The sequence below is a fragment of the Aethalodelphis obliquidens genome, unplaced genomic scaffold (assembly GCF_003676395.1).
Source record: "Aethalodelphis obliquidens isolate GAN/ISIS:26980383/991018 unplaced genomic scaffold, ASM367639v1 scaffold44, whole genome shotgun sequence".
Classification (NCBI taxonomy): domain Eukaryota; kingdom Metazoa; phylum Chordata; class Mammalia; order Artiodactyla; family Delphinidae; genus Aethalodelphis; species Aethalodelphis obliquidens.
Window position 1 is genome coordinate 10858760 of NW_020837988.1, and position 12024 is coordinate 10870783.

Here is a 12024-nt window from a genome sequence, read left to right on the forward strand (position 1 = left end):
AAGGTTCTCCATCTCTGAGAGCATTTTCTGCCAAGGATGGGAATGAGCCCCATCAGAAGAAATGGCCCAAACTCCAACAGAGAATTTGGGGAAGAGAAAAGGAAGCACTTTGGGAGGTAGGAAGTCAAAAGATGAAGGGATTGTGGGACCCACCCTTCCCCTTGGGCAGGAGGGGCAGGGCAGCTTCTCTTGCCTCCTGGACTTGGAGATCTTGGGGGTCTGAGGCGCAGGAGGGCCTGGGAGCCCTCAAGGAGATGGGGTGTTCATGTTGCCTGGCCTTGGGGAAAAGACAATGATGGGGATACGGGAGGTGGTGGGAAGCTCTGTCTGGGCAGCCACAAGCTGACTTGGGGTTTGAGTAGCAAAAGGAGATTCGACAGCCCCATGGATGCTGGGCTCGGGCAGCTGGTTTCTCCTGCCCAAACGTCCCTTTCCACCTCACCTCTTCCTCTTCTCCCTTGCCGCCTTCTCAGTGTCCATTTCTCATGCCTCTTGGAGTGGTTGAATGGCTGGGGGCCCAAAAATGGAATCCTAGAACCTCAGAACGTGACCATACTTAGAATAGAGTCTTTGCAGATATAACCAAGTTCAGGATCTTGAGATGAGATCATCCTGGATTAGAGTGGGTCCTAAATCCAGTGTCAGGTGTCAGAAGAGAAAAGCAGAGGGAGATTTGAGACTTAGACCCAAGAGACGACCGTGTGAAGTTGGAGGCAGAGACTGGAGTGGTGTGCCCACCAGCCAAGGAACACCAAAGATGGCCAGCAGCCACTGGAGGCTGGGAGAGAGGCCTGGGATGGTTTCTCCCTCAGAGCGCAGCAGCTGCTGGGAGTTTGGGCTCTGTGAACTAAAAGGGGTTCTGGGGTGGCTGCTACCTTGCTGGTGTTCTCTGAGTCCCTTGCAGTTAGAGTGGGGGAATGTGACCTGGGCTCCACCAACCAAGGTTCACCTGAACAGACTGACTCAGAAGCAGCCAACACCAGAAAGCAGATCCCCCCGCATCTCTTTTCTAGCAAAGCGGTGGGGGGGGGGGCGGTGGAAGGTCCTGGCTTATGGGCAGCAGTGCCCTGTCACGCATGGGCTGCTGGGTCTGTGCCCAGTGGTGGAGGCCTTGTGGTTGGGGCCTTGCTCCTGGGCGTGTGGCCACTGAGCAGAGACTTTCTTTGCCATTAAGCTAGCCAGAGTGTGTCCTGCTGGTTCTGAGCAGTATAAGGGGTAAGGAGACCTCTGTCCATGGGGCAGGGAGGTCATGCCCCAGAGAGAAGCTCCTAGAAGCCCTTCTTCTGCTAATCCTGGCTGGATGAGAGCTGAACTCTGCCCCAGGGACTTGTGGGAGTGGAGCTGGCCAAGAGGTCCGTGGGGGTCAGGAGGAGGACACAGCCTGGGCTGGAAGCACCGCAGTCAGGACAAGGTGGCCCCCACTTTCCCCACAGCTTTTCCCTGGGCCTGGCACCCACTCTCCCCCCTCCATCCCTCCTCAGGGCCCCTGTCCTCCCTCCCTCTGTCCTCCTTCTCTCCCCTACACCCTTCTTGGAAATGAAGTCATCTAGAAAAATAATCAAAAAATAGAAAGGAAAAAAAAAAGCTAAGAAAATGGGATTTTTTTCCCCTTCAAACATTTGGTAAGACACCTCCCACACGGATGAGTGTCCACCGGGGCCTGTTTTTGTCCGAGGGAGACTCGGGCTTGAACGCCTTGGGTGGTGTAAGCCAGGTGGGCCTCCCGACTCCCCACCGTGGGGGTCCGCGCTGGGCCTCTTCCTGCAGACCAGCCAGGGTCAGCCCCTGAAGCCTGAGACCCCAGGTGATGCCTTCAGCAGAAGGCCCACGAGCCCCTGAGGCAGAGGCAGGGTGGGGAGAGAGAACAGGAGGGTTCAAGTTCAGGGGGGAATATTAGCTCCTAAGTGAGGTCTCTGCCTCCAGTCTCTCCCGTCTTCCTACCAGCCCACGCCTTGCCTTGCTGCAGAGTTCTCGTTTGTTTATTTATAATTTAAACTCAGCCTGCTTCTAAGAAAGCTCAAGACACTTACTAAAAAGCTGCTTCCGCGAGCTGGGTCGCGCTCCCTCAGCCTTGGGCTCAAAGTCCATGGACACTATCCCGTTGCTCAACCTGGCTCCCGGGGCCCCCCGGCCCTGGCCCCCAAGGCAGCCTGCCCCACCACCCGGTGTGCCCCCGGCTTTCAGACAGACCCTTCCAGGGCAGCTTGCTGGGGTGACTGGGCCTGGGGTGCCCCCTCCCATCTTGGAACCAGCCCCTTCCTCCCTGGCCCCTGTGGAGGGACCTGGGGACGTCTGTACCCGTCTTGTGCCCCTCGGCCGTCTGTTCTATCACAGTCACCTGGCACAGGCTGCTCCTTTTGCCCCCAACTGGACTCGCCCGGCCCTTGAAGGGGTGTGACCGAGTCATGTCACTGTTGACAACGATGGATGATACGGTGGTGAAGGTGGGGGCTCCCCTCTGCGTCTGGAATGGCATCAGGCCTGGGGTGCCATGTCTCTCGGGCATAGGTTCCCATGGTTGACGTAAAGGAAGGGAAGGGCCTGTGGGGGAAGGCTCGGCAGGGGAGAGCCTGCAGAGGAAGGCAGGGGTCACCCTGATGGTTTCGTCTGAACCCCAGGTAGAAGCCAAAGATGCCATGTTCTCATTTCTTCAGGATCTAGTGACCAAGTGCAACTCCATCCACCAGGGAGGGGCAGGGCACCCACCACAGTGAGGACCCACATTGCTGCACTTGGCGTCCTCATTCCGAACTTCCCAGCCCAGCTGGGCCTCAGGACTTCTTGCTTCCTGCAGGAGGGTCACCTTGATCCTGGGTCTCCCTTCCCTCAGCCTTGCATCTTTGGGCTCACTTTTCCATCTCGTGGCAAAACAAGCAAGCGTTGGCACTGCCCTGGCTCCTTCTCAGATCCGTGCCATCCCGGGCCAGATAAGGGGCTTACCGGGACAACTGGCAAACAGCACTTCATTTCTCCAATCCCCAGTTCCTCCTCTGTAAAACGGAGCTAATGACGCCGACCTCAGCCCTGCAAACAAGATAAAGCCCACTGAGCACACATTTGCTTCCTTCCCCTCTGAGAGCCTCAGTTTTCCCATCTGTAAAATGAAGCCCTCTCTCAGGCTGTAGACCCAACTCCTGCAGAGCAGGCTGGATGCCTCTGCCAGCTGGAGGACGCATCATGGGCAAGGGGCAGGGGCTGCCCTCCTCTCCTACTATTTGCGGGTTCAAGATCCCACTGGCCTGGCATCATCAGTTGTAACCAGTGTCCCTCCCTACCTCCCTCAGCCTGAGCAGACACCGCCTGGCAGAAGGATCCCTGACAAGGAGAGCCCTCAGGGGTTGCCCTCAGTAAGCCTCAGTGGAAAGGGCAATGCCAGGTGGGTCATGCCAGGAATGCTCGGCCAGTTGGCGATCACAGTAGAGTATGGCCTTCCCCTGGTTCCGGCTCTCCTCCTTGCCACTGCGTTCCATGGGGCCACAGATGCCATGGCTGCGGGGGCTGAGGCAGACCAGATGTCCGTTCCAGGCCAGAAGGACAGTGCAGCATGGCACCGTGCTGACACAGCCCTGGAACCCTAGACTTTGGAGCTGAGAGGGAGGCAGGAGCAGGAGGGCAGGTGGAGAGGAGCCAGGTGGCTCCTCTCCTGAAGGAAACGCCTTTGAGCCACAGACCGGCCCAGGAGCATCTGGCTGCCAGGGTGGCCTGTGCCCTGCTCCCCACAAGGCTGGCGGCATATGGCTGCCCTGGCTCACCCAGCCACACACCATGCAAAGAGCTCCTCTCCCAGTGCCCACACCCACAGGGAAGCCAGTTGTCTGGACACTTGGATGCAATTCTGGGCAGCCCTGGATGCTTGTCTGGCTTCCCGCTTGAGAAGCAGCATTGGGCCCTGGGAAGAGCACAGCCTTCTCAGCCACAAAGAGCTGGATCCCAGGAATCGCATCAGCACAGAGTAGACAACCAGTGATTGTCGTCCACAGTGCACACTTCACGCCAGAAAGGCCTCCGGGGACCACCAGGAGGAACTCCAGAGGCCCCACTCTGGACGCTGAGCCCACCCTCCTTACGCTGTGCCTCACACGCCCGGCCTCAGCACTGCCCTACGCGTGGTGGTAATCACTCTCCTCTTTCCCTCCCACTAGACTGAGAGCCTTGAGGGCAGCACCCAGCAGAGTGCCAGGCACGTAGGAGGGGCTGCTGGCACCAGCCAGCGACATCTGGAGCCCAGAGGATTCTGAGCTGAGGATGATGGTGTTTGGAGGATAGGGCTCCCTGAGACGCCTTGGGCCTCCCGCAGGAATGGGAGGCTACTCTGGGAGTGAGATATTGAAAGTAAGGCACTTGGCATGTGGGCAGTCAGCCAGTCCTGGCCGGTTCTCCTTCCAGAGAGGGTGACCCAAGGGATTCACCACCCTTCTTGGGAAGGAAAAGAAGACCCCTCTTCCACCTGCTCAGTCTACAACACTGAGTACCTGCTCTGGTCTAACAAGACGAACTCTTGGCCATGGAGCTTTCAGACAACATATAAGTACATTATTAACTCTGTTAGATGGTGACAAGACCTACGGAGAAAAATCAGGGCAGGGAGTATGGGGACTGTGGGGTGTAACTTTAAGCAGGTGGGTCACCTCACTAAAGAGGCGAGCATCCTGCTAACGTCTTGGGGAGGCGTGTCCCAGGCAGAAGGACCAGCAAGTCCAAAGGTGGGGTGGGGGAAGGGGCGGGGTATGGAGCAAGGTCAGTCAAGAGTAAAGCAGTCAGCGAAGCTGAAGTGGGGGAGCAGGGAGGGGCTGGCAAACGGGGCAGGGCCTTGACTCTCTTGAGAAGCAGGGCACCACAAGATGACACGGACTGAAGGGCGCAGCTGAGAGACCCGGCGAGAGGTTGGACAGTATTCTAGGCGACGAAAGGTGGCCCAGACCAGGGTGGTCGCAGCGGAAGAGGGAGAAGGTTCCTGTTCTGGGCACATTTCGGTGGCACAGCCAGCAGGGTCGGCTACCACACGGTACGCGGCAGTAGAGTCCCGGTGTCAGCTTAGGCCGGTAGCCCTGCCCCACGCTCCCTCGCGCCCTCCCGCGCCGACCGAAAGCCGGGACGCCGAGCTCTCGCGGGAGCACCTCCCGGGCCCCGCCTCTGCGCTCCACCAATCGTCGCGCGCCTGAGGGCGTTGTCGTGGCAACCCCGCCCAGCGTCTGGGTCCCGAGGTTCTGCCCCAGAGTGTGGCCTCCGGGCCTCGGAACCCAGGTCTACGTGTGGTCTGGGTCCCGCCGTTCCCGCGCTAGGGGTCACGGGCATCCTCCTCCCCAGGGTGCCCTCTCAGGAGGGTTCGGGAGCAGGAGACCGCAGAAAGCCCAGTCGACCCTTTTAACGTTGTCCGAACATTTTACACCCACTGTCCCGGAAGTTGAGGAGCCAAGGCCGACACCCACGCCTCCCGGAGGGCTACCCCGCCTCCCTCGGACACCACCCACCCCGGAACATGCTCGCCGCCCCTTGCGACCCCGATTCCTCGCGGAGGAGCGGGTCGTAGGGAGAGGATGCCCCTAGGCTGCAGACTCTCTGAGGACGGGGACCCCCGGCCCAACGCATCGATTGTCCAAGGCTAAGGAAGGAGGAATGAAAGCACGAGTATGAAGTAGTGTGAACTTGAGAGGGAGTCGTTGTTTTAGGTTCACCCAGAAATCGAACTCAAAGGAAAGTTACTGCAACTGGGGAAGAGCACAGTTGGCTGGAGAATTTGGTTTAAATATAAATAAATAAAATTTAAATTACATAACCAACACGTTTGGTGTAAAACACGAAAGTATAAAAATCCTAGATCCCATCGCAAGATAAACCACTGTTGACACTTCAGAATATTTTCTTCTAGTCTTTTTTTCTCAATATATTGCATACACATTTTTTTTCAGATAAAATTTATGCATGCGCTGCAGTGCCTCATAGACCCTTATGTGTGAATGGGAATGGAGGCTCCTGATTTGATTGAAGGCTTTTCCCTCCCCAGTATCTCAGTTTCTCCCCCAACACACACACAACACTCAAGGGCACACACAGGTGCACTGATGCAGCTGATAACCAGTGTAGCTTCTAGTTCCCAGAACCCCACCTTCCAAATGCAGAGGTTGTCCTGGGGGTGACAGCAAGCTCTCCATGCTCCATGTTTGCTTCTACAGTCTCAAGTTTTCTCCACCTTCTTCTAGGTTAGGGGCGCTGCGGTGGGAGACAGGGTCAAGATGAGGCTTGAAGAACCCACCAATCCAGGTGAGGGAGGGAAATTCAAGCAAGCAGGCCTAACAGAGGGCTCCACCTTCCAGGCATGAGAGGGTCCTGGGAGAAATAGGAGAAGCAGCCAGGTCAGATGGGGAGGCAGCAAGGGGCCCAATACAAACACTTTGCCTCTGCCCTCCCTGGGGACCACTGGGCATGCTGTTGGACCAATAACCAAAGGAGGACCCCCCACACACACACACACACAACACACGGTTTCACCAGACAAGGGGACACATTGTAGCCTGGCACCTTGGAAGAAGCCCCCCAGCTAGCCCACCCTCCCGGGCACAATTTGGAAGCAATGTGTATATGCACTGGTGCAGGGGAGGCAGATACACCTCCTCATCTGAGCTCCCTTCCTAACCTGGGGGCCAGTTATTCACAAGTCTGACCCCTTAGCCCTCCTGGCTGAGCACACACAGGGTTATGAGAATGACGTCACCATCCATCCAGACCGAAACATCAGACATCTGTGTAGGACTTTATGTCCTTGGCTCCTTGGTACCTGCAGGTGTGGATTGATTTTGTCTTTTCCACAAACTCTTTTTTTTTTTTTCCTTTGGCTGCTCTTTAGTTCCCCGACCAGGGATCGACCCAGGCCCTTGACAGTGAAAGCGTGGAGTCTTAACCGATGGACCGCCGGGGAATTCCCTCCACAAACGCTGTCTTAAAGGGTGTCTTGAATGTGGTGGCCCCTCTGCTCAGAAAGGGGGTGGGTAGGCGCCTCTGCACTGTCCACTAGGATGCTTGTCTCCCTGGCTGCCTAGAGCTGATGCAAACAGCCCTGTGTAGCTCGCGGCAGCTGAATTCTTATCTCAGAAGCCCCTTAGAAAGTGGTTCTGGGACACAAAGGCCATCCGTGTGCTCTCATCCTCCCTCCTTCCTGCACTGGAGGCAGAAGGAGCGACCTCCCCCACTGAGTAGCCACAGGGAACTCTGCTCCAGATGCGCTCCAGACAGAGCCTCCTGATGGGTCTTCCAGAACATTTCTTTCGAAAATTGCGGCACACTTCTCTGCTTAAAACCATCCAGTGGCTTCCCGTATGATTCAGAGTAAAACCCACAGTTCTTTCCATGGTGTATGAAGTATCAGTTACCTTCCATCCAAGGACCCCCAGGAACACAACTGCAGTGAAATGGAGTGAGGGCAACAGCACACCGTGGGGAGTTGGCGGGGGGGGGGGGGGTGTCCGTAGGAGGTGTTAGGAAGGACTCTGGAGACGGGCTTGTGCTGGGGAAACTGGGGCTGGGGTGGAGGCTGTCGGGAAGCAGGGTTGATGCCACAATCAGGTATCTTAATAATTTGTGTCTAGAAGGCAGGAGAACAGAGCAAAGCTTAGGCTGAAATTGATAAACCCACGCCAGTCCGCAAGGAAAGGGGACCAGGGCCCATTTTTAGGTCTGGACAGTGTCCACGTTCTGTGTTCAGATATGACTGCAGAGGCCTCTTGTCTCTGTCTCCATCCATCTCAGTCACAGAGTGGCTGTGTCTGATGACAGTGACATTGGTTGTTTGTTGTCTTTTTAAAAGATTTATTTATTTATTTAATTTATTTCTGGCTGCATCGGGTGTTAGTTGCAGCACACGGGATCTCCGGTGCTGTGCATGGGCTTCTCTCTAGTTGTGGCATGCGGGTTTTCTCTTCTCTAGTTGTGACGCGCAGGCCCCCGGGCTCGTGGGCTCTGTAGTTGTGGCGCGCAGGTTCCAGAGTGTGTGGGCTCTGTAGTTTGCAGCGCGCAGGCTCTCTATTTTAGGCGCGCTGGCTCAGTAGTTGTGATGTGAGGGCTTAGTTGCCCTGCAGCATGTGACATTTAGTTCCCTGACCAGGGATCGAACCTGCATCCCCTGCATTGTAAGGCTGATTCTTTACCACTGGACCACCAGGGAAGTCCCGACAGTGACACTGTTGAGCCATGCAATTGTCAGCACAACACCGAGGCCAGGTGTTTTTCTCCTTCTCAAGCCCCTGTGTGACCTGACCAGCCCCCCAACCCCTGCCCGCCTCCAGCTCTGTGCTTTCCTGCCACGTTGCTGCCCCTTCAGGCCCTCTGCCTGGTCCATCTGCCCAGGAACCCTTCCCTGCCCCACCTCACTCTCTGTCCCTTTATCTTGCTTTGGGCTCTCACCATCGCCTTCCCTTCTGCTAAGTGAGTCCTCCATCCTCTGGTCCCTCCTCATCTCTTGCTCCTCTCCCCAGGCCGCCACCAAATCCACAACAGGGAGAGTCTGGTCACACGCCAGGGTGTCACACTACCGGGGGCAGGGGATGGTTCTCAGGGGCAGCTCTTGTCCTCCCAAAGCACTCGGGCGTTTTCCGGGGTTGGTGACCCCACTCTGCGCTGCTGTTTCTGCTGCAGCACTTAAGAGACCCAAGCTGGCTGTGGTGGGTGTGTGACGTGCAGAGGCAGTTTCGACCAGACGGCTTCTCAGCCTCCCCTTTCTACTGCCAGTTGCCAAGGAGCCAACAGTCTGGTGACCCTGAGCCCTAAAGAGCAGAGAAACTGGAGCTCGGAGGCTCTGCCCGAAGCCAGTCTGGCTCTTTCTGCTGGAGGCAAGGACCCCACGCTAGCCAGGGTCGGCCACTGATGTTCCCAGCCCTCCAGCCTTGGGGCCTCCCATTCCTTTGCTCTTAAAACAGAAGGACGTTAGCCCCTCCATTCATTTCTTGGGCTGCCATAATAGGATACCACAGACAGGGGAGCGTCAAACAATAGAAATGTATTCCCTCACAGTCTGGAGGCCAGAAGTCTGAAATCACGGTGTCAGCAGGTTTGTTTCTTCTGGAGGCTCGGAGAGAGAATCTGTTCCAGGCCCCTCCCCAGCTTCTGGTGGCTGCTGGCGATCCTTGGCATCCTTGGCTAGTAGACACATCATCCAGTCTCTGCTCTGTCTTCACATGACCTTCTCCCTGTGTCCCTGTGTCTTTGATCAGATTTCCCAGTCTTTGAATTAGGGCCCCCTCTAATCCAGTAAGATTGCATCTTAACTTGATGACACCTGCAAAGACCCTATTTCCAAATAAGGTCACATTCACAGGTTCTGGGTGGATATGAATTCTGGGGGGACACTACTTACCCCAGTACAGCCCCCATCCATATAAAGTGGAAAACCCAGAGTCCCATGAGGAACCCCACGTTTCTCTGGGTCACCTGCCTTCACGTTCCCTGCTTCTGCTGCACACTCGATGGCGGGAGGGGTCTACACTGGACACCACCCAACTTGGTTTGTGCAAAGCATCGTTCACATGGGCCCTTCTGGGAGCAGACGTTCACCGGTGTTTGGGGTGACGGAGCAACTCGTTACAGATGACAACACAGGCATTTCTGGCCAACTGGGCTTTCCCCCTTTGGTCTTTCTCCACCCCGTCACGTCTTTTCTCTCCCCAGTTCTCTGTTCTGCAGATTCTCACCTCTTCTCTCCCAGGATGTCTGTGAAAACCACAGTCCCTTTTGCTGCTGTGCAAGCAGCTCCCTTCACCTTTTCCTTCCTGCCTCGACCCCTGCAGGCAGGGGAGAGGGTGAGTTCCCCTTCCAGACTAACAAAAGCCATTGGTGTATTTTCCTAAACTGAGTCAAGCCAGCCTGTGACATGTACCAGCTCCCCTGGTGCATGAAAGCAGTTGGCTCTTACTTCAAAGAGCGTTTCTGGTTTTTTTCTTCTTTCTACATCTGCGCTAACATTCTGTGATTCTTAGAGAACCAGAATTCTGAAGAGTAAAGCCCAGAGCCAAGAATGTTCAATCCAGAAGGAGCTTCTAGGAGGAAGGAAACAGACATGACTTCTGCCTGCTGGGGTTCTGGGTTGGGGAGACTCGGAGCTGTGCAGACCAACCGGGTGCAGATGGCACTGCCAAGGGAACACAGGTGCAATGAGACAGGATCGCAAGGAGGACTAATTTACACCGGGCGGGGGATCAAAGATGAGTAGGATTTAGTCTAGCAAATTATTTCTTGGATAGGACACCAAAAACACAGTGCAGAGGCAGCTTTGACCAAAAAATAGCTAAGTTGGACTTCATCAAAATAAAAAACTTTTGTGTATCAAAGGGTACTATCGAGAGAGTGAAAAGACAACCCACGGTATGGGAGAAAATATTCACAAGTTATATATCCAATAAGGGATTAATATCCAGAATATATAAAGAACTTCTATAACTCAACAACAAAACACCAAGCACCCGATTTTAAAATGGCCAAAGGGTTCAAAAGGACATTTTGCAAAAGAAGATACACAAATAGCCATAAGCACATGAAAAGCAGTATATCAGGGACTTCACTGGTGGTGCTGTGGTTAAGAATCCACCTGCCAATGCAGGGGCCTGGCCCAGGAAGATCCCACATGCTGCGGAGCAGCTAAGCCCATGTGCCACAATTACTGAGCCTGTGCTCTAGAGCCCGCGAGCCACAACTACTGAGCCCACGTGCCACAGCTACTGCAGCCCACGTGCCTAGAGCCTGTGCTCTACAGCAAAGAGAAGCCACCGCAATGAGAAGCCCGCGCACCGCAACGAAGAGTAGCCCCCGCTCACTGCAACTAGAGAAAGCCCGCGCGCAGCAACGAAGACCCAACACAGCCAATAAATAAATTTATTTATTTTAAATAATCAGTATATCACTAACATTGTGTGATATCACATGATATCACTAATCATTAGGGAAATGCAAATCAAACCCACATAAGATAGCACCTCACACTCATTAGGGTGGCTACCATCAAGTAACAGCAACAGCAGAAATAACAAATATGGGTGGAGACGTTGGAACCTAGTACACTGTTGGTAGGAATGTAAAATGGTGCAGCCACTGTAGAAAACTGTGTGACAGTTCCTCAACACCTATACATAGAATTACCATATGATTCTACTCCTAGGTATATACACAAAAGGATTGAAAGTAAGGACTAAAACAGATACTTGCACACCCATATTCTTAGCAACACTATTCACAAAAAGGTGGAAACAACTCAAGTGTCCATCAACAGGTGAATGGATAAATAAATGTGGTCTACCCATACAGTGGAATATTATTCAGCCATAAAGGAATGGCATTCTGACACAAGCTACAAGATGGAGGAACCTTGAAAACATTATGCTAAGTGAAAGAAACCTGACACAAAAGGACAAATACTGTATGATTCACTTAAATGAGGTCCCTAGGATAGGTAAATTTTGAGAGACAGAAAGTAGATTAGAGTTACCAGGGGTTGGGGAAGGGGGTAGGGAGTTAATGTTTAATGGGTACAGAGTTTCTGTCTGGGGTGAAGAAAAAGTTTTAGAAATAGTGGTGATACTTGCACAACATTATGAATATAATCAATACCAATGAATTGTACACTTAAAAATGGTTAAAGTGGTACATTTTATGTTATATATACTTACCACAATTTTTTAAAACTAGTAATATACCAAAAGCCATTGAGCTGTACACTTTAAATGAGTAAATTTTATGGTATGTGAATTATATCTTAATGAAGGTATTAAAAATGAAGGGAGGGCTTCCCTGGTGGCGCAGTGGTTGAGAGTCTGCCTGCCAATGCAGGGTACACGGGTTCGTGCCCCGGTTCGGAAAGATCCCACATGCAGCGGAGCGGCTGGGCCCGTGAGCCATGGCCGCTGAGCCTGCGCATCCGGAGCCTGTGCTCTGCAACGGGAGAGGCCACAACAGTGAGAGGCCCGCGTACCGCAAAAAAAAAAAAACACCACACACACACACACACACAAAAATGAGGGGAGCCCTCCTCCCATGCAAGTCCCA

At 54.1% G+C, this 12024-nt stretch overlaps 1 protein-coding gene across 7 annotated transcripts in view; it reads left to right on the top strand.

The window, feature by feature from the left end:
* The window catches only part of ENDOV (endonuclease V), a 94808-nt gene that overhangs the window by 31994 nt on the left and 50790 nt on the right, over positions 1 to 12024 (top strand). For 3 of the 7 annotated variants that reach the window (XM_027080938.1, XM_027080936.1, XM_027080942.1), the window contains one exon: positions 4 to 3234. The exons of 1 other annotated variant lie outside the window; for it this stretch is intronic. In XM_027080938.1, coding sequence (XP_026936739.1) covers positions 4 to 296 — 293 coding nt within the window. In that variant the 3' untranslated portion in view covers positions 297 to 3234. 3 more of the 7 variants (XM_027080940.1, XM_027080941.1, XM_027080943.1) reach the window with 3 other exon arrangements.